Source organism: Prionailurus viverrinus, chromosome B1 (assembly GCF_022837055.1).
Source record: "Prionailurus viverrinus isolate Anna chromosome B1, UM_Priviv_1.0, whole genome shotgun sequence".
Lineage (NCBI taxonomy): Eukaryota > Metazoa > Chordata > Mammalia > Carnivora > Felidae > Prionailurus > Prionailurus viverrinus.
The window spans coordinates 104,907,876-104,930,771 of NC_062564.1; the positions used below are offsets into that span (position 1 = coordinate 104,907,876).

Consider the following 22,896-nt stretch of genomic DNA (forward strand, 5'->3'; position numbering starts at 1 on the left):
ATTATACATAATTATTAGAATCACATCATCAGTGAGATAAAGCACAGTAAAGCTGTTGTGAGTTGGGTTGCCTAAAAGTTTTGGAAGGGAAGCTCATCTCCAGGTGGTGGGAGGTTTTGGAGTTTCTGTGCTTCGTTTCATAAGAGCCATCCAATTAGAAGGGAAAAAATGATATTTTAGTGCTATAGTTTCATTGTTAGTTAACTTGATGTTAATTTATAAATGCACATTTTTATCATAAAATGAAAAATGGATAGAATTAATTCTTTAAGCTCACTTTCTTGGAATATATATACTAGTTAATACTTGTTATTGATTTTTGTATTAGAAAACAGAATTATAGTAAATACAGTAACACTATAAAAAGTAGTAAAAAGGTTTTTACAATTTATTTTTTTTTTTAATTTTTTTTTTCAACGTTTATTTATTTTTGGGACAGATAGAGACAGAGCATGAACGGGGGAGGGGCAGAGAGAGAGGGAGACACAGAATCGGAAACAGGCTCCAGGCTCTGAGCCATCAGCCCAGAGCCCGATGCGGGGGCTCGAACTCCCGGACCGCGAGATCGTGACCTGGCTGAAGTCGGACGCTTAACCGACTGCGCCACCCAGGTGCCCCAGTTTTTACAATTTAAAAACCTGTGGATACTAAGTAGATGAAGAGCATACACTCTGAAGTCAGACTGACTGAAATTTAAGTTCCATCTTTTACTAGCTGTAGGGCTTTTTGTAAATGATTTAACCCCTCAAAGCCTCAGTTTCTTCATCTGTAAAATGGGGATACTGATAGCGGGATTATAGTCAGGACTAGATGAGATAATATACACAAATGCTTCAGAAAATTTTTGGCACGCGTTAAGTACCAAGTCAGTGTTAGCTGTTGTTTCCATGTCTCTGTGATGGAGTTTTCTGTCTTTGACTTGTATAGCCTGTGATTCGCATTTAGTTCTAAAGCACATACGTTTCTCACTGTGTCCAAGCTCCATGTTCCTGTCTTCTCAATAATTTATTCATATACATCCATTGATACTCACTGTGCAAAAAGCAGTGGATGTCACAGTTAGCCCAAGTTCTCCAAGAAGCAAATGACAAGACTAGATTAAATGTGCAGGAAATTTATTAGGGAAACTCCCCGTGAGGCTAAAAGGGGACAAAGCTAGGAGAGCTGTGGACCTCCACACAAGTCTAACCTAGAGTGAAAGAGAGGGGAAAGAAGGGATGCGGGGGGATGGGCAAAAGAGGTGAAGGGGTAGGAGGTACAGGCTTCCAGTTATGGAATGAGTAAGTCATGGGGATGAAGGGCACAGCCTAGGGAATATGGTCCATGGTATCGTAAAACCACCTGTGTGGTGACGGATGGGAGCTACACTTGTGGTACACAGCATAACATACAGAATTGCTGAATCCTGGGGCACCTGGGTGGCTCAGTCAGTTGAGCATCCCACTTCGGCTCAGGTCATGATCTTGCAGTTCATGAGGTCAAGCCCCACATTGGGTTCTGTAATGACATCTCAGAGCCTGGGGCCTCCTTTGGATTCTGTGTGTGTGTGTGTGTGTGTGTGTGTCTCTCTCTCTCTCTGCCTCTCCCTTGCTTGCACTCTCTCTCTCAAAAGTAAGTAAATATTTGAAAAAAATTAAAAAAAAAAAAAAGAATTGCTGAATCCCGTGTTGTACACCTGAAAGGAATGTTAACATTGTGTGTCAACTATACTTTCAGAAAATTTTTTGAAGAAGATAAATTTTTAATTTAAAAAAGTATCATAAAATATCTCAAAGCAGAAAAAAAGGAAGAGAGAAAAACTTAATAAAATTCTTTCAGGCATGTTTGATTTTCCCCTTGGTTTGAAATGTGTGAACGATTATGGGGGTGGATAAAGCAAATAACTGAGGAAGTAGAACAGACAGGGACTGGACCTCAGTCATTCTATAAGCTGATGAAAAAATAAGACATGCAAGAAAATTTGTATGGATTTTACATAAATGGCCCAAAAATCAGCCTGCCTATTTAACGGTGGTAATAGCACTACTTATGACATTTTAAAACTTGTTTTAGAAATCTGAATAATTATGGGTCTTTGTCTTTTCAAAACATTTAAATTGTAATAACCACCTAAGTTGTGAATCATCACTTTTAAGGTGCATTTCCAATTAAGACATACACTTTACCCTATAATTTAAGACTAGTGTAGATCTCTTATCATTTATTTAACTCTGTTTTACCCATGTTTTTTCACTTCACGGAAAGAACTCATATCTGTTATTTCCACAGGGAACGTGATGCAAACAGAATCAATTACATGTATGCTCAGTATGTAAAAAATACTATGGAACCACTTAATATCCCAGATGTCAGTAAAGACAAAAGATTTCCCTGGACAGTAAGTAAACCAGTTTTAAACTTGGAGCTCGAACACTGTTTTCCCATCAGATCCACACTTACAAGGACTCTTCAGCTGAAGGTCTTAGAACTGGCTCTTTCAGAGTGATCTGCTGAAGGAAAATAAAATAGTTCATAACATCTCTTAAGGGATGGTTAGCTGTACTCACATATTTTTCCCTCTACTTGGATCAATTTTTTAATGTGTAATAATGAACTATCAACTAATTTTGAGGCAATTTATTACCTACTTAATGTCAGTGACATTCCTTAGATAATGTTGCTATAGTTCTTGAGTTTATCCTAAAAAATTAAGTTCCATTTGGCTCAAACTTATATAGCTGGTAATCTACTGCAGTGAGCAGCTCCGTGGAGAAATGAGTATATTTTCTTTGACAGCAAAGCTACAAAGATCAGTAGGATCTCAGACACTGAAAACTTTAAATGTCATGTTTTCTGTCTCTGGAAAATCATTGCACTTTGAAGCAGCTGCCTTGATTTTGTTATTTGCAAATCTAGAAGACCCAATATGGGCAATAGAAACAGTGGCAGTCCTAAAGAAACACAAGTTTGTAGCATTGGTATCCCAGATAGTGTAGTGCTTTTTGGATTCTGCCCACCTTGTTAAGTTATTGAGACATCCGCTACACCAGTATAGTAAATAACTGCATAAATATTTGCTTAATATTACCATAAGTTGCTTGGAAAGTTTACAATGAGAAAAAAGAAATACAGGATATTTATTACTTTTAATAATGTAAAGACTAATTGGTTTATATTGCATTTACGTGAACTTCATTGTTATTTGTACATTTTCCGCACTCCGATGTTATCTCAAGCTAATAAAAGATGAATATATTAGTGGTTTTAGATGTCCAGTATAGTTTACATAACACCTAATGGGAAAATCAGTCTCTTCATAATTTGTACCTGTTTTGTTTTATTTTTGTTTTTGTTTAGAATGAAAACACAGGAAGCGTAAGTCAACAGTTCATTAGAAGTTTGCTTTGTACGCCTATAAAAAATGGAAAGAAGAATAAAGTGATAGGTAAAGCCTTTTACTAACCCATACTCTGGACTTATTAAAGAAAAAATGTATTTCCAGAAGCTTTTTTCCTTCAAGTGTAAATTTAAGAAATAAAATGTGTGAAAAAAGATAAAAATTGGAATAATGAAAGACGTTTGAAATAATTTTACATTGATAAATGTTGATAGACATTGTTAAATATCTTAACTGTAACATATTTTTGTAATTATTATAATGCTATTTCAACAGAATATTTGTTGAAAAATGATGTGTTGAAAGTTTGTAGACTGAGAAACATTAGGTCAATAATGTGTGTTGTTTTAGCTATCACTTCATGGCTCTGATTTTCTGTTAAATATGTGGTTTAGAGTTTAGAAGGTATTCATTTGTTCAAAAATATTTATTGAGCACTCTGCTGTTCTAGTGATCTGGAATAAATCAGCAAGCAATGTGGAAATCCCTGCCCTCAGGGAGCTTACATTCTAAGATTATAGAAAAATGTCTACTTCAGGAATGCTGGAAGAATGCATCCTCAGAACAAAATGGAATGATGTTTCCTATTATTGACACTTTTATTTCTTGGCATTACAAGTTATATTAAGAGTAGTACGGAAAATATGAGGTTTTCTATGTCAGCCGTGCATGACTGACACGTGAAAATAGTCTGAACTGTTAACATTGTCCCAAGAACTTGGAAATAAAGGAAATATGAAGGCTTTCTAAAGGCTAACCTTTTAAATCAAAAGCCTAATGAAGTAAGGCTTAGAAATGTCAATTTACCTTAAAGTAAAAGTCTGAATAGTTTCTAGGTTGCAAGACTTAACTATAATTTTATTGAAAGAGGGTATCAGAAAGATGGGGGAGGAGAGGTATTATTAATGAAAATAGAAAAAAAAAAAGACAAATACCTATCCAGATTCTGTCCAGCAGTCAGGGAATTTTTGTCCCTCAAGTGCAGATGGATGTAGTAAGTTGTGTCAGTCTGGGTAGAGTATTCTGACCAAGTGGCAAGGCCATCACTTAGGGGGCAGTGGATGTAGCAGGTTGTAGCTATCAGTGATTCCAGTGCCTTTGCTGGTGCACATCCTTCTTGCGAGACAGATACACCAGGGGATACTATGAAGCATCCCACCAATCAGACTTCCCTTGTTCTGATTATTTTTTTCCCAAGGTAGCTTAACTCATAGGAGGAGAATGCATTATTCATATACTCGAAAATATATGGATGGCTCTGACAGCTGTTTCTAGTTATAAATCAGTGAATTGGACTTGAGGCAATGGCCTAGAGTTGCAGGTGCACATACTCCTATTCCCTGGGACAGATCTGTTTCTTGCTGTACGTGAATATTCTGCTGTTAGATATCAGTCTTGTGAACTTAGTTACAGTGCCTCTACCCCCAGAGAAATGGCTCTGTCTTCAGTCATGGTAATCTAGTTTCTAAGGCTACAAGGCCAGGAGTCATATCCTGACTGTGGTGTGACTTGCCTAGTAAAGTCTCTAGAAACCAGCCTGGGGACTCCCAGCGGAGCTGTTTGGTCACCTGCACTCTTCACAGATCTCAGAGAGAAAAGTAGAGGCTGCTGAATACATAGTATGGGAATTTTCTTTTCAAGATTATCATCCATGAGTTTGCTAACATAAGCAATAAGGAAACTGACAAGGGTGCCTTACAATATGATACCAAGTAAATGTTATATTATAAAAAATTTATTTGGTCGGGAGCGCAAGGTGAAAACTACATGGTAAATATTACGCTTTTTTAAAAGAATGCTTTTTGATATAAGCTGCCTCTGACCTTTGCAAATGTGAAGTGAAATTCCAGAAGGGATGCATTATTTACTAGCAAGTTTTCATAATGAGGACTGAGTGGCAACTTGCTACATCAGGTCAGATCTTTGCTTTTCCTCAGCAGCATCTCTTTGGAATAATAATTGGGAATGGGGAGTAGCTGCAGGAAGTTCTCCATCAGGCTTTGTCATCACTTGACACAAATGTGAGCTGGTTCAGTGAAGTGCAAACAGCCCCAGGTGGGGAGGGGACTCAGCATCCATTTGGCTCCACTCTTCCTGTAACCATTTAAAACATGAGCACATTATTCACCTCTGCCGAGTTGAACCTTTCAGATCTGTTCACATTCTGTGATCCTGTCACGTTTCCTTCAAGTGAGCAAAAAAAAAAAAAAAAAAAAAAATCAAAAATACCAGTTGAAGTGATCAGACTTGGCATACATTTTGTGTCACCCTACTTGATAACAGAGCCAAAAGCAAGCAAATGTTATCTTTGGAGAGGAAAAATTCCCTATTAATAAAAAGAAAGAAAAAAATGGGGGTTTTGGTGGGGGCTCAAGTTGATTCCAAGAAAGAGAAGGAACATTTCCAGTGCTCCCTGCTGCTTAAAAGTGTGACAAAACAGAAAATTTGAATTCTTGCCTGTGTTTTGTGCCCACAGATGTGGTATGGAAAATGTCATGGCTGTAGATAATTTTTCTTGCATATCACAGGCCAGATTCCTCTATTATGTAATTCTAATAGAGAATCCCCATAGAGTTTCATGCGGAAAGGCAGACAGGACCATGTGTTTTTTGTAATCTTCCTTCCCCCTCATATTTTTCTGTTACTGACATTTAGATGAAATTATAGACATTAGACCAGTGTGAGGCCTGTTGTATTCCCTGAGGCATTGTTTCATATCAAATGTTTTCTTAGTGCTCTGGCTAATAGAGAGTGCTTCTAGAGTTTTGCTTCCAGTGCTATTAAGGAAATATTTTTCTCATTCAATATTCATTTATTTTAACCAGTTATTTCCCCTATTTATTAGGCTAAATATGCCTTTTTCCCAAATCATATTTACCAGGAATTCTTACTGCTATTTTCCATGCCCATTTCAGGACAGATTTTGAAGAAATTAATCCCATTCCCATCCCCCCCCCCCCAAAAAATGTTTAGAACATCTTCACTTTAAATAACTTACATTTTTATCTCTTTGTTAATGAAAAATATAACAAAAATTGTAGCGTTATATTACACATTCTTGATTGTGAAGTATGGGAAATATGTACAGTTGATTCTTCAAGGGAATTAGGGGGGACTGACACCCCCTCCCATGCAGTCTAAAATCCATGTATGACTTTTAAATCCCACCAAAGTTAACTACTAATAGCCTACTGTTGACCGGAAGTCTCCCCAGTAACAAAAACAGCTGATTAACACATATTTTATTTATTATAGGTTTTATATACTGTATTCTTACAATAAAGTAAGCTAGGGAAAAGAAAATGTATTAAGAAAATCATAAGAAAGAGAAAATACATTTACAGTTCTGTACTGTATTTATCAAAAAAAAATGCACATATAAGTGGACCTCACCATTCCAATCCATGCTGTTCAAGGGTCAACTGTATTTCTTAACTGAATGTGTGTTCTAAACTGATTGCTACCCTAACCCTCTGCTCATGTCTGTGTTGCAATTTGATTCTAAGGCATAGATAACTATTCTAAAATTATATGTTTAAATTTGACACTGCTTCACTTTATTTTTCAGATGAAGTGTTACCATTTGGCAATATCACTAACTTCTCATTTGCTTATAAAAATATTTGCTAGGATTTTCCCAATGCAAGTATAATGAAGCTGTGCAGTGTCATCCATGGTACACATTGCCTATAATGCTTAAAGTTATCTGGTTTTTTTCTCACAGAATTGTAAATTATGCTTAGTTATAATAAGTTCCAGGCAATGAGACTGTAGGGACAGTAATAATTGGAAGAAAATGAGAAAAAAATTAAACTAAGAATGTATAAGTTAGAATTATAAAAGTGAAAATATATAAAATAAAAATAAATAAATCAAAGGATTATAGTTTTAAGAAATTATTGCAAAAATAGCAAGAAAAACTTTATAGTAGCACTAGAAAACAGAAGATTACCTTTACTGGACTAGAAATAGTGAGGGAATTTCTGGAAGATATGAGGTATATGTCATTTGTAAGAACGCATTTTACACAAAATGGGAAAAATTTGAATAGAGATGACAATAATAATATCAGACAAAGTCAAATTTAAGGTAAAAACATACTGTAAAGGGTCACTCTGAAATTTATTAAACTTAAAATCCACCAAGACAGTGTAATTGTCATAAATATTTCTAATAAACTAGCATCATTGATATATAAAAGCCAAAGCTATTAAAAATAGAGGGAGAGGGGCGCCTGGGTGGCGCAGTCGGTTAAGCGTCCGACTTCAGCCAGGTCACGATCTTGCGGTCCGTGAGTTCGAGCCCCGCGTCAGGCTCTGGGCTGATGGCTCAGAGCCTGGAGCCTGTTTCCGATTCTGTGTCTCCCTCTCTCTCTGCCCCTCCCCCGTTCATGCTCTGTCTCTCTCTGTCCCAAAAATAAATAAACGTTGAAAAAAAAATTTTTTTTTTAAAAATAGAGGGAGAAATGGACAAAATGGAAGTCTTTAGAACACCACATCTCATAGAAAGTTAAACTCCAGGAAAAAATAAGGAAACATTAGCATTAATATAAAAAAATGAAGTGGATTTAATAGGCAGATATAGATTTACTTTTATATTTCATAACCTAAAAATACAAATTCCTGTCAAATATCAATCAGAAACTTACAAATATTAATGATACACACATATATAACACAAACTCAATCATTTCCAAAACAGAATTGATGACCACTCTCATGAATCACAATGCATTGGAATTGGAAATGCATAATAAAAGGACAAGTGGGAAGGAAAATTCTCACTTGGAAACTGAAAAGTATTCTCCTTTGTGATGATGGAGAAATCAAAAGCCAAAATGAGAGTACCTCATTTTAGAAAATTGATGGTTGTATCAACATAACATAAAAACTCAAGGCATATGGTCAAAGCTATGCTCAGAGGAGAGATACAGCTTTAACTGTTTTGTTATTATTAAGAAATAATAAAGTCATTTGAACTAAGAATTCAGTTGAAGAAATTAGAAAAACAGCACCCTCTCTTTCTTACTTCTATGCTGCCCCCCAATAAAGAAATAAATAGAAAGCAGAGAAAAGTAATTGATAAATTCATGAAATGGGAAGGGATAATGAAAAAAAGAGATAATGGGGAAACAATAATAATAAGCAAACCTGCAGCACATATAATGAGGATAATAAGAGAAAAACACAAGTAACAATGAATAAAAAATAACAACTATTGCCCAGAGGAAATTCTAGCCAAAGCAGAGAGGAGGAGATGAAACAATGTGAGATACAGAAAAAGAAAAGGCAAAATAAAACAACTTCCAGATGATATGATTGTGAAGTGGAAAACCTAAGAGAATCAGCTGAAAGTATTTCTCTACAGAGAGTTCTAAAACTTCCTGGTTTTAAAATTATTTAAAAAAATTTTTTTAACTTTTTTCTATTTTTGAGAGAAAGAGACAGAGCGTGAGTGGGAGAGGGGCAGAGAGAGAGGGAGACACAGAATTGGAAGCAAGATCCAGGCTCTGAAATGTCGGCACAGAGCCCAGTGTGGGGCTTGAAGTCACAAACTGTGAGATCATGACCTGAGTCCAAGTCGGACGCTTAACTGTGAGCCACCCAGGCGCCCACCTGGTTTTCAGATTATTAAAGAGAAATAACTTTAATATATCCCAAGACAAATCTGTTCAAAAATAATAATGGAAAAAGCCCATAAATAATAGTAGCAAAGAATAAATTTAGCCAGAAATATGTAGCGTCTTTATGAGGAAAACTGTAATAATCTACTGAATAACTTAAAAATCTTTAGTAAGTGAACTAACATAACATTTCCTGATGATAAGAATCTATTTCGTAAGATGTCAACTTTCCCCAGATTAGATTTGTATCAATTTTAATACATATCGTCATAGGGTTTTGTTTTTTTTTTTCAAAGGGAAGAGGAATTCCTGACCAACATTTATAAAACTCATCTGAAAGAATATCATATAAAAAGAATCAAAGAATAAAAAAAAAAGATTTGGTCTATCATAAATTAAAATAATGTTGCAAGGGGTGCTTGGGTGGCTCAGTCGGTTGAGCCTCCGACTTCGGCTCAGGTCATGACCTCACAGTTCATGAGTTTGAGCCCCACATCGGGCTCTGTGCTGACAGCTCAGAGCCTGGAGCCTGCTTCGGGTTCTGTGTCTCCCTCTCCCCTCCCCAACTCATGCTCTGTCTTGCTCTCTCTCAAAAATAAATATTAAAAAATAATAATGCTGTAAAAGTAACATAATTAGAAGTATCATATGTGTGCCAGAAAAGATGGCAAGATCAATGGAATGCAATAGAAAGTCTAAATGCACGCCCAATCTGTTACATATATATTAGTGTTATTGTATATAGTAGAGTATATTTCATTGTTTCTAAGGTACCATTGGTTGAAAGACTTCATCTATAGTTCCAAGAAAGAAAAAAAAATAATTTCAATTAAACTATGACAAGCAATTGATTAGGGTGCAAACTGATTTCAAAAATATTAAAATATGGGGCACCTGGATGGTTCAGTCAGTTAAGCATCTGACTCTTGAATTCAGCTCAGGTCACAAACTCTAGGTTCCTGAGATTGAGCCCCAAGTCAGGCTGAGCCTGCTTGGGATTCTCTCTCTCCCTCTCTCTGGCCCTCCTCTGTTTGCACCTGCTCTCTCTCTCTCTCTCTCTCAAAAATAAATAAATACATATTTTTTAAATTATTAAAATGTGAAAAAAGTACCTAGTAGTTGAAATAAGTATGACTTTAGTGTTTAAGGTGGCAGTTCAAATCATTAGAGAAGGGGTAACTATTCAACTATTGTCAAAATCTAGTAGCAATTTGGGAAAAAATTAAGTTGAATTAAAAAATTAAATGTGATACAGTGAATCTACAAAAATACTACAGGAAAATATAGGTTTATATATAATCTTAAAATGGGGAAATTTCTTTTAAAAGCAAGACACTATTCAGCAGAAAATCTCTTTTGATTAAGATAATTGACACATGACAAGTACAAAAAAATATATATTTGCAAGATTGGTAATAAGGGCAGGTCTTACATATTAAGCAAGACAGGATGCTAATTTCGGAGTCCACACTATGTGGTAGAGAGTACATGAGACTATAAGCAGGATATAAGAGCTGACATCCTGCTGTGCCAAAAAACCAGGAAGTAAACTGTAGTTAGTGAAAACATCTGATTCCTAGAGTTACAGAAAAGGAAATATGATTGTGTGATTTTAGAAACCATCTAGTCCCTACTGACAATGTCAGTACAAGTACTTTCTGAACTCTAATATTATTAAGTAAACTGATACTTTCATAACTGTTCTCCTTCTTGGTTTTCTCCTAATGTTTTTGAATATTTTATGTTATGATTGTATATATTAATTGATTTTTGCTGAATGGTTTTCTTTTCTTTTTGGCTCTGCATTAAGTACTTTGTTTTTATATATAAGTGATTCTGATTTCATACAGATTACTGGTAGATGTGGCATCTCAGATGACCAGTTTTAAATTTTATTATTGTACTCCTCATCCAGTCTTCCAGTCATTAATGAACTTTTGAAAACCCTAGCTGTAAACGTGTCCAAGCTTTATATTTTCTCCTCAAGAAGGACCCTGTTTGTTATAAACTTTCTTCCTCATAGTTTTTTTTTTTTAACTGGGGTATTTTTGTTTGATAGAATTAAATTCTCTGAAGTGTATAAAGGAATCAGCAGGATGATCAAGGATGCTATAAAAATATAACTGTCCATTGTGCTTTCAAAGGGGAATTAGATTATATGCCTAAACGGATAATTTGTCTTTACCCTTTCCTTGCACTGAGCTTAGCCCTGTCTACACATTGTTATCTATAGTGGTGGCTTGTAAAGCAAACACACTTTAGCTGTTCCGCTCTGAGCTGTGGTTGGTACAGCCAGCTTTTGATGTTTGTACACGTGACGTTCATTTCTATACCTTTGAATTCCAGATGAATTAATTAATACTTCTTAATGCACATTCATTGGCTTCTGACTAAGGCATAGATTTGAACTGACGTCCCGGGGAGTTACTTAGCTAGGTCATAAGCCCAGCAGCTTGCCTGATAGCCACATCTCAACCCCTTCCTGTTGTCTTTTCCTTTCCATGCATACAGTAATTCTTATAAACTGGTAAAAAGAGAAATCTTGCTTATGGAAAGTGGCCAGTCAAGCAGGAGACAACTTTAGTAGAAATTGAAAGGCAGTTACGTTGTGATGTGAGGATAGAGCAGGAGACATGTGACTCTCAAGAAAATGTGATTTGGGAGACAGCCAGAACCTAGATAAACAGTTCCACGTTTATAATTTGGGGATTCACAAAGGTTGGAGGACCAAACCCTTGCATTGTACCATATACGGAACATGTTCTTTTAAGATAATGCTATCTTTCTTGCAGTGTCCAAATTCATTATGTTTCACTTAAAGTATTCCTTGATAGTGGAATAAGTGTTAGAGAAGTATTCCCTGCAGTGCTAATACAGACAGATAAGGATGTCTTTACTGTCTAAAGTAGAAAAACTCCCACAAACAAACCAGAACGAGCAAAAATGAGAGTACAGTGAATTTGCAGGGCTAAGAATAAATTGCACATCAATGGCGATAACAGGACTTAATGTGCAACCATGGATCATTGTGGACTCTATGAAATCCTTTTGTGCTCTGGGAAAAGTAACTGATAACACACTCTAGTCTTCATGGGAAAGTAGTTTGGGTGAGAGCTGCAGTCCTGCATTCTTTCATTAACTCAGTAAACATTTTTCGAGTTCCTGCTATATGCCAGGCATTTTGCTAACTGAGGAAGTGGATCTGAGAAAATAAAATCTCTAAGGCCAGGCTATGTACAGCCTAGAAAGAGGGACAGAAATGAAATCGGCTGTGATACACCAAGCAATGGATTAAGGGCATAGGAAAGAGTAGTGCCTGCCTCACCTGGGAGGTGGGAGGCCTCCAGGAGCTACTGTGAAGGAGACGTGAATGTCAGCTGGCTAATCGGAAGGAAAGCAGTGGGGAGCAGTGGAAAAGCACAGGCAACGTTGTGAGCAAGAAGATACAGTTAGGGAACCACCAGCAGTGATCTCAAGGAGGTCAAAGAGCACAGAGCAGAGGAGTGTGGTAAAAAGTGCCCTTTGGGACTAGGCAGAGCCGGGCTTTGAATTTTAGACGTGAGCATAGAAGCTAAGTGGCCTTGAGCAAATGACTTAACTTTTCTGAGACTCAGTTTTTTCATCTGTAAAATGGGGATGGTCATATCTACTTTACAGTGTAAATTTTAAGGCCCAGAGATTGTGTGTGTACTGAAGCATTTAGCATAGTACGTATCCCATGGTGGGCACACACTGGAACTCTGGTATTAAATATTTAGAGATGGAAGAAATAAGGACTTAACACTTTGTTTTACCCAGAGGTGGGAGGTCACTGAACTCCTCAAAGAGAGGCCGCTGGCTCAGAATCCCATAGAAGTAGTTCAGTAAAGACTTACAATGTTGATGTAATTTTCCATTTATATTGACTACATGTTTGACTTTATTTTTCTTTTTTAATTTTTTAAACATTTATTTATTTTTGAGGGACAGAGAGACAGAGCATGAGTGGGGGAAGGGCAGAGAGAGGAAGACACAGAATCCATAGCAGGCTCCAGGCCCAGAGCCCGATATGAGGCTCAAACACACGAACCTTGAGATCATAACCTGAGCAAAAGTCGAAGGCTCAGCTGACTGAGCCATCCAGGTGCCCCTATATGTTTGACTTTCTAAGAGAAGCCAGGACTTGGGAGATTATGATTTTCTTCAAAGATTAGTTCCGCCTTTATTTCTAAATGGTCATTTTTATTTGCATTTATTTGTAGTATCAAAAGTTGTCTGCAAGTATGATTCTCCTGGATACAGAGGGGCTTATTTGAAATTTGAGATGGTTTGTGTGAATTAACCTGTTTTCTACATTCTGTTTTGTATGTTACTGTAGTTTTTAACTTCTGGTTTCTCAGTAAGGAAAGGCAATCTGTGTGACCCAAAATTCTGATGTGCATTAAAATTGTTCTCTTGGCAAATGTACAAAAATCCAATTAGTTTCCAAAGGACAAATTGTCTTTGGGGACTCAGCCGATCTAAAATTCGTGACTGCGTCTGGAAGAAAATAGTACTCTAGGATTTTTTTGAACGCAGGCAACGTACTGTGTGAAACAAGTTCTCATGTAAATTGACTTGGTTTACTTTTCTAGCTTTTATATTTGTGAGGATCCGTTTGCTTCTTTAGAGATAGATTCCAAGCACTCATAAAAGCATAAGATAATCTTTTTTTGCGGGGGCTGGGTGTTCAAGTCAATAAAACGTATAATAATTAATAATAATGTTTACTCAATTTCTTGGATTGTTATAGGGGTTTGCCAACTTGTAAATAAGATGGAGGAGAATACTGGCAAGGTTAAGCCTTTCAACCGAAATGACGAACAGTTTCTGGAGGCTTTTGTCATCTTTTGTGGCTTGGGGATCCAGAACACACAGATGTATGAAGCAGTGGAGAGAGCCATGGCCAAGCAAATGGTCACACTGGAGGTGGGCTGACAACTGTGGGACTCTCGGTCTCTGCAGCCACACTCAGCTTCTGCCTTTCCCGCCAAAACAACTCGTGGGGTCTGTGTGTGATAGCAGTGTCTCCTCACAAGAATCAGACTGAATCCTTAGTTCCTCACGGAAACAGCTAAGGAAACGGAGACCCAGAATATGTTAGAGACTAATCAAAGGTCTCATGACCAAACCAAAACTCAGGCTGTTCGTGCCTTCACTCTTCTGACCTTAAGAATGCATTCACACAGATGTCTGCTGCCCGTGCAGCCTGTCTGTCCCTGCTCCAGTGCCTGAGCATCCCTGTCCCCTGGTGAACAGCTGTACTCATACATTTTGAAAGACAAAAATAGAAACCCTAAGCACTCAGAGAACCAGAAGTGAGGAAAAGGGAAACTCTTTCAGATTACAGATGTATGGATCCCACTTCTGAATACCCTGATTCATAAGTCTTGGGTAGAGCCTGGGAATCTACATTATTCCAGAGCTTCCCCCAGGCGATTCTGAATGTGCAGGCAGCTTGTGACCCACTGGCCTCGGACACTGACCTTCGGCAGGCTCCCTCCCGAGGAGGATTACCCTACCCAAGTGGGGCCAGCCCTTTCCAGGTGTATTTCACTAACTGCCTGAAAATGTTCACTTTGCATAACCCAGAAATTTCTTACATCAGAGACCCAGTTTAGGGAAATAGACTTCAAAAGGGCAAACATCTCTACTTATTCATACAGTGGAGTGAAGTATGTTTGAATATTTGCCTACTCCTATGTAATTGAGATCAGTGGGAATCCATGTTTAGAAACTGTAACGTTTCCTCCAATCCTCTAATAAGTTCCTAACCTAAATAGCTAGAAAGATATATAAGTAAAAATGTACTAATAACCAAGATAGTATTAGTAATGATGAATATATAACATGAATAGCTTTGCCATGGTATTATATAAGAGACCTTGGATTATAAGCCAGTGGAAATTTTTTTTGAAATACACACATGTAGGTATAGGTGCATATATATATATATATATATATATATATATATACACATACACACACACACACAAATATATGTATGTGTGTATATATATATGCACACATATACCTCAGATTACATCTATACACATACATATATGTACATATAGTGTCACACATATATACATATGTATGTATACATGGGTGCATGTGTGTATATACATATATTTTTAATCAAATTTTTTATAGTTCCCTTGGTTTTGCACTGAATTGAATCTAAGCCAGCTATCAATTAGAAATTATCTCTTCTTGTAAAAACGTTTTATTATGGAAAATTGCAAGCATATACAGAAGTATACTAAAATAGCTTAGTGAGTGCCCATGTACTCATTAGCCATCTTTAATAATTATTGACCCCTGGCCAATATCATTCCATTCATACACTTGCTCACTTCTCTGCACTCTTCCACTTTAATCCATTGATTATTTTGAAGCAAATCCCAGACATTATATAATTTTGTTCAAAATCTTTGAGTATTTTCCTGATTGAGATTTATTTCTATTTTAACACTATAGTTTTACTTCAGTTAAATATATGAGTAATTAGGCTTTTACTTAGTCTAAACATTTATTTTATTTCAATTCATTATGGGAAGTCCTATCGATGTTCACAAGTTTAACTTTGAAAAAGATTTTCCTTTCCTTACAAGGCATTGGATAAAAGCTAAGGACACCAATCCCTCAGGTTTTCTTAGGACAGTGAATTATTTTGACCTGGAAGCCATGGTCATTATAATGACCAACAAAACAACAATAATAATAGCTAACCTTTGCCAAATGTTTACTCTGTGTTCTGATGCTCATGTGTACAGACATACCTCATTTTATTGTGCTTTGTTTTATTGCTTGTCACAGATACTGCATTTTTTACAAATTAAAGGTTTGTGGCAACCCTATGTTGAGCAAATCTGTCAGCATCATTTTTCCAACAGCATTTGCCCACTTCATGTCTCTGTGTCACATTTTGGTAATTCTTACAATAGTTCGAGCTTTTTCATTATTATTATATTTGTTATGCTAATCTGTGATCAGTCATTAGGACCTGCTGAAAACTCAGGTGATGGGTTCCATTTTTTTAGCAATAAAGTGTTTTTGAAATAAGGTATCATATATTTTTTTAGAAGCAATGCTATTGCACATTTAATAGACTATAGCATAGTGTCAGCATAACTTTTATGTACACTGGGAAACCAAAAAGTTCATTTGACTCCCTTTATTACAATATTGGCTTTATTGCAATAGTCTGGAAATAAACCCACTATATCTCAGATATAGGCCTGTATTAACAAAATTAATCATTACAACCATATGAGTAAGGTGTTATTATTATCTCCAGTGTGACAAAATTTATTTTTTAAAACTTAGAATGGTATGTTATTCCTGTATCAATTTAAGTCTGAAAATGGCTTACCTTTTTATCAATCTTGCTAATATCTTTGGGGTTTTTAGTAAATCTATGTTGTCTCTGTCAAAGATGAACTTTAAAAAATATTTTTTAAAAAATATGGTAGATGTTTTAAATATGACCACTGCCCTGATTCAAAAAAATGTCTAAAATATTATCCTATTACTTTGAAGTCATTACTTTTGAATATGGGAATTAATGATTCTTCTGTTGAGTGATGAGAAAATAGTAAGCCTGTCTGTTTAACTCTACTAGGGTAAGAGAAAGTGTACTAGTTAGGTATTGAAAGCAGGGTCCCAGGCCCCCTTGTCCCCTCACTGAGTGCCTCACGTCTCCAGAGGTTACTGGATGGATTTATGGGGCAGCGCTGCCAGTCTTGATCTGTGTGACATCATGTTCTAGCCATGCCATTTTTCTTTATGAAATTCTAGAGTAGTTACAGCCCTCCCCTGAGAGCTTCTTCTAGACTCCTTGCTTTCCAAATGTCAATGTTAAGTGTCAGTTTACGCAAAAGATTTTTTCATAATTCTCACAAGTAGAAATAACCGAAGTCAGTATTATTTTCTAAAAAGCAGTGCAAAAAGAAAAAGCACAAAATAAATTTTCTGCCAACTTTGAGCCAGTAGCATCACTTATCAATAATGTGTTCATTACATCAACAGTGTCAGAATAAAGGTGACAAGACTTTCTCTAAACACAGAGAGAGTATACCTTTTGGTCTTCTGAAACAAGCAATTGAGTCAAATCTGGGATTTTTCTTTCTGTTGAAGAAAAGCAGCAAACAAGATTTGACATTCTGAGGTGTCTAGTTCTCTCTCCAGGAAGTTTTAGCAGAATCTCGAGCTTGAGACTGTAGTCTACATTTGGTAGTTTTCTCTTGGATAACCTGTTTTCTTTGGTTTCTTACCCTATAGGTTCTGTCGTATCACGCTTCAGCAGCAGAGGAAGAAACAAGAGAGCTCCAATCCTTAGCGGTAATTCTCTTTCTTTGTAAAAGTGACTGACTACAGACATTTAATTAATACATAAACATGCTTCTCTTAGGATAACTACTTCCAATGCAATGGTCCCATTTTTAAAAATTCTATTATTATTATCTACTTTGAGAGACCAAGAGTGAGCAGGGAAGGGGCAAAGAGAGAGGGACAGAGAGAGAGAGAATCCTAAGCAGGCTCCACACCATCAGCACAGAGCTTAATGCAGAGCTAGAACCCATGAAGATCCCATGAGATCATGACCTGAGCCAAAACCAAGAGTTGGGCATTTAACTGATTGAGCCACCCAGGCACCCCAGCAATGGTCCCATTTAATTAAATGTGATAAATATTTAGACGGACATTCATAAAAATATTTAATCAGTTCTACTTTATTGTAGGGCTAAAGAGTCACTGATGATCCAAAGCAAAAGATAACATACTGACTTTGTAGTACATTGTATGATTCTCAATTTTTTTTTCAATAATGTCACATCTTTCTTAGGCCAAAACTAAATTTACTTTTCAGCTCCTGGGGACAATGTGAACAGGTGACTGACTGTGAGGTGGTTGTTTGGTTAGGGTAACGACAACAAAGATTTTATAATTTGTTATCAATAATCTGCTCTGCATTATTGAGAATTGAGAGTGATTTTAATGTCTGACCACATGGCCTATGGAATGTTACTTGAAATTGGGTTCAAATAAGGTCAGCTCCTGAATTCTTATTACATCGTTATTTAGTATGCTATGAGAGAAAAAGCACACTGATAATGTAAGTAGAATGCTAAATGTTCTAGGTCGTGGTTGAGATTAATGAAAATTTGAGGCACTTACACATTTACAGCAAAGGCTCCCCTTCTGAGTTGAAATTTACTTGAGACAACACAGATGAGGTCTATGTGAGATGTGACAGGAGTCTGTAAAGAATGAGAAGGGTGTGAACAGATCACTGAGATTCTTTTTCATTGTCCTCATCATCATAGCTGGCCAAATGCCAACCCTCTGTGGCCTTACCTACATTTTCTCACGAAAACTGCACAGCTATATTATGAGGGCCACACTGAAGTTAGAGAAGCCAAGTGACTTGCTCAAGGTCACACTGGCAGAAAGAGGGGAAGTCAGGATACAAACTCACACAGTCTAGTTCCAGAGCCCATGCATACAACCACTGTGCTGTCTGTTATGAGCTGTTAGGGACAGAGAAGATTAAAGATGGTTGAAATGTTTTGACCTCCACCATTAAAAAAATGATGGTGCCATGAATTAACTAAAGTGGAAATATTAAGAAGGAAAACTTGGCAGATTTGACTTAGAACGTGGTAAGTGTGAGGTGCTGGTGGAAGGACTCAACGGACATCTTCAGTAATCATGAAAGGCAGGACTGGAGTGGGGAGGGGCTGAACCAAAGGTGGCGATTTGGAGGTCCAGCCTTGCGGTTTGGGGCAGTCCCATGGGGGTAGAGCGGTTGGGAGAAGGGCCTGCAAGACTGAAGGCAGAACTTTTGGGAATCTGGGTTTCTGTGGAAGGAGTGGGAAAAGAACCTGGCTGAGGTACAGATGTGGTCGTTAAACAGGGAGGAAGATTTAGGATGGGGCAGTGGCGCAGAAGGCAGAAGTTTCAAAAAGGAAGGAGGTCCTGTTGGTTGTAGAAGGTTGAGAAGTAGGACTGAGGAAGGCTGCTGCATTCTGTGATCATGTGATTGTTCAGACGGCAGCTTTAGGAGTAAAACTGCGAGAGTTAAGAGTAAATGGTGACAAAACGGAGGAAATGAATATAGACTAGTTTTAAAAGATAAGTTTTGTATAAAGCAAGGAGTGGAGAAGTAGTTATTAAAGATGCTGGCTGCTGTTTTTGTTTTGGTTTGCTTTGTGTTGTGCACAAGGCTCGCTCACAAGGAAGAGAACCAGCATGTTCGTGGATGGAGGGCAAAGGTACGGCAATGAGGGAGTGCAAGGCAGGGAAGAGATCTGGACCTTGGAGCAGCCTAGGCATTGAGCGAGACAAGAGGGAAGTGATGATAGTAATAGTAATAAGAATAGCTACATTTATTGAGCACTTACCTCATACATGGCATGTTGGAAGTTCTTTGTGTGTGTTCACTAAGTGTATTTAGTCCACAGCAGCCCCATCAGGTCGGTATGGTTAGCAGGTGGAATGTGAGGAATTTAAGATTGAGAGGCTTTAGGTTGTCCTGCTCGGGATCTCCCCGGTCGTAAGTGATGGTGCTAGTACTAACTCCGGGCAGCCCAGATCCAAAGCCCAGACTCCCCTGTGTGGCACTGGAGAGGTAATGAGCTGGAAAAGGAAGGCTGAGGACTTACAGATGTTCTCAGTTAAATCAGTGAGTAGAAAGCGGAGTCATTTATTTGCCAAGAACAGTTTAAGGAACTTGGGATGTTTCACCTGAAAGGTTAAGCTTCTTTTGGGGTTAGCCTCATTCGGGATGGACTTTATTTATTTTGTTCATGGCGGTATTTGAAGAAACGAACAGTTCTTCAATTATTTACAGAGGTTTATAGGTTATAAATATCTTTCACATCAGGCTTAATTGGCATGTTGGTCTCATCCTTCCAGAATGATGAAGTTTTTAACTAAATGCATACTGTGAGTTGGACATTATCACATGGAAAGATATATCTTGAAGTGCTTGCGAGCACTGCAAGAGTATTAAATTAGTTCTAAAATGAGGGCAAGGTTACACTCTGCCATGTGTTGTTTTAGATAAATAAAAACTAGCAAATAGAGCAATTTCTGAAGATAATGCTAAAAACATCACTAGGATATTAAACTTTGCTTTCACTTTGAAAATAGCAATCTTTCAGAAAAAATCTGAAAATTATTTTCTCAATTATTTTTATAATTTTAGCGAGAGAAAAACGCTTTGGAATAACTGAAAATTGCTATATTGCAGTATTGTTCAAAACCATCTGTTGTTTCATTTGGAAAATAGATTTCTGGCAGCTGCATTGGGAAATTTAGGGTTACGTCACTTATAGGTCAGCTAATTTATTTAAATTGGTTGAAATTCAGCAACTGAATTCAATACTGGTTTTCCATCAGCCTAATAAAAATTCCTTTACAGCCCCGACTGCACAGGTGTCTGCATCATCCAGCAACTACCAAAGTTGCTTTGTCGTGTATCCGATTATTTATCTCAATTTAAGACCTAAAATAAATTGAAAAGCTGCCTAATGATTCTTCACTTTTATTTTTACAAGTTAGTTCTGGAGATAATTAAATAATATATTTAAGTATACCAAATATTTATGCCTGTTTCCAGAAAAGTTCTCTAATTATAACAAAAGTATAACCAAGTTGATAGGAAACTCAAAATCCTTATTTTTTCCCCTTTGTTTTACTTGAGTTTTTAATCTAATTTCTCTTGACTTAAAATTGGGTGTAGCAGAAATAAGGCCTTAAACTAAGCATTTTACCATATATCTTTAATGATCCTTAGTCACAAGTTGTTGAGATAAAAATAAATGAACCCCAGCTACCTGGCAATGGTTACTAGAAAATTATTAGTTAAGATACCAGAATGAAATCAGTATTTATTACCAGTAACTGAGTATTTGATTGACTGGTTTCCTTTTCTGCTTTCCTCTTTTGTTAGAAGAGTAGTGAATAAATATGTATTAGAGTTTAGTTTTTTGAAATAAGCTCAGTTTTGTCGTGGGGTCACTGCTTATTCAGTTTATCTCTATAGCTTCTGCTTTATAGCAATTTCTGAATCATATGTAATGTATATAAAAGCAAACTCACCCTTTCGTGATCCTGAAAGGTTTCTGCATCAAAATAGTGAGATAGGGAGAAGCTGACCTCTCAGGTGGGATTTCCTAGAACAGAATTTACTTCATCTTGACCTTAATCTTTCAGAGCCAGAAACGTCACGTGAACTTTCTTGATCAGGAGTGTGTTCCTGCTGCATGTGACAGCAGCAAAGGGCAGAGCCATGTTCCTGACTCAAATCCCTGATGCCCAAGTCAGTGGCAGAGTATAGATCTAATTCCTTGTATCAAGATGATCATCACATCCCCCACTTTTTCAGAAAATCTATATATGGATAGTCAAATTATAAATAGAAAATTTTGAGCCAATAATAACAAAGAGTTGATGTTATGATCTTGATAACCAGTGTCGCTGAACTGTAGTAACCTACGGCATCCAGGAAGGCACACTCTTCCTCAAACAGTGCTAGAATTACCCTGAAACCGTCTGGGTCCTTTGGACTTCCTGTATACTATCCGTTGATACATTCGTTTTTATAGATGTCTATAACATTAACTGGGCTGTGTCTTTTCCACATTGGCAAGACTTAGTATATTCTGTTTGATTCTTCCTGCTTTCCTTCGGCAAGCTAATCTTATCTTTTCTGCTTTGAATTCACTAGTACATTACTTCCAATGGTAATCTTAGCTCCAGAATATAGTGGCACCATTCTTCAGCTTCTTATATACTAAATAGATGTTAACCAGACTAATTCCTAATTTAGTCATAAATTTACCCTGAGAGTTTTACTTATAAGCATATGTACATATTATCAGAATCTTGACATTAGCATGTGCCATCTTTGCATGGTTTTGAAAACTGTATGCTCATTAGTTTTTATATTCTGTGCCTCTTTGCCATTGAGATTTAAAAGATGACATTTAGGGACACCTGGGTGGCTCAGTTGGTTGAGCATCCAACTTTGGCTCAGGTCATGATCTCACAGTTCGTGAAGTTCGAGCCCTGTGTCAGACTCATTGCTCTCTGCAGAGCCCACTTCGGATCCTCTGTCCCCCAATCTCTCCACCCCTCCTCAGTCCATGCTTTCTCTCTCAAAAGTAAATAAAAACATTTGAAAATAAATAAATAGTCACATTTATATAATGTTACAGAGAAGGAAAAATCATAAAACATGTTGGTATAGTTATTGAAGAAAATATGCTAATCCAGCCGTGCTGTGCCTTATTCACTTCTGCATTCTCTATAAGATTCGGTTCCACATACTAAGTTGGTTATTTACTTCCCTTTGTATAAGTAAGATTTCTTTTTCCTATGTATTTGGATTCACTTCCCTCTTAGAGAAAGATAAATTCTAACAGGCTTGTAAGTGGTATGGATTTTTTCTTTAAAAACATGTTTTCTGTGCATGTTAGAAGTAGGGAAGAGAGACATTAGCCTTCTGTAAAGTATAATGTGATGGCTGTCAAACTGACTTTATTCAAAGACCTAGAAACAAACTGCTCCGCATAAAATGGTGCCCCAATAGGTGGGGGTAGTGATCAGGGACTGACAGGGAGAGCTTAAAACACCTAACTGAGGGTCTCTGCTTGTAGCTACCAATGAACCCATGAGATATCTTACATTAATTTTATGCCTGAAAATAGTTTCCTTCAATAATTGATCATTGAGGAAAACCTCTTTTCATCCTAACATTTATAATGAATAAACGTCAGGAGTAATGTAACAAAATGCCTTTATACAATACTGAAGCTAATTGGAAGAATTTGACATTTTATGGATGGCCAAGTTCAGTATCTGCTCTTCT

General features: G+C 36.9%; 1 protein-coding gene and 1 long non-coding RNA gene across 7 annotated transcripts in view; one reads left to right on the forward strand and one right to left on the reverse strand.

Moving 5' to 3' along the window:
* Nucleotides 1–22,896, forward strand: part of PDE5A (phosphodiesterase 5A) — a 142,078-nt gene that overhangs the window by 67,999 nt on the left and 51,183 nt on the right. For all 5 annotated transcript variants that reach the window (XR_007151686.1, XM_047856812.1, XM_047856815.1 and 2 more), the window contains exons 8-11: nt 2,269–2,377; nt 3,337–3,424; nt 13,771–13,946; nt 17,301–17,360. Coding sequence is in view for 4 of the 5 variants with exons in the window: in XM_047856812.1 (XP_047712768.1) it covers nt 2,269–2,377; nt 3,337–3,424; nt 13,771–13,946; nt 17,301–17,360 (433 nt within the window). In the remaining variant the exon portion in view is untranslated. The remainder of the gene's footprint in view (nt 1–2,268; nt 2,378–3,336; nt 3,425–13,770; nt 13,947–17,300; nt 17,361–22,896) is intronic.
* Nucleotides 4,269–22,896, reverse strand: part of LOC125164223 (uncharacterized) — a 135,502-nt gene continuing 116,874 nt past the window's right edge. Inside the window, exons 8-10 of one of the 2 annotated variants that reach the window (XR_007151687.1) lie at nt 21,126–21,199; nt 18,198–18,280; nt 4,269–5,470 (exon numbers count right to left, since the gene is read on the reverse strand). This is a non-coding gene — a long non-coding RNA (uncharacterized LOC125164223). Of the gene's footprint in view, nt 5,471–7,741; nt 7,782–18,197; nt 18,281–21,125; nt 21,200–22,896 lie in introns of those variants that run through there. The other variant, XR_007151688.1, reaches the window with a different exon arrangement.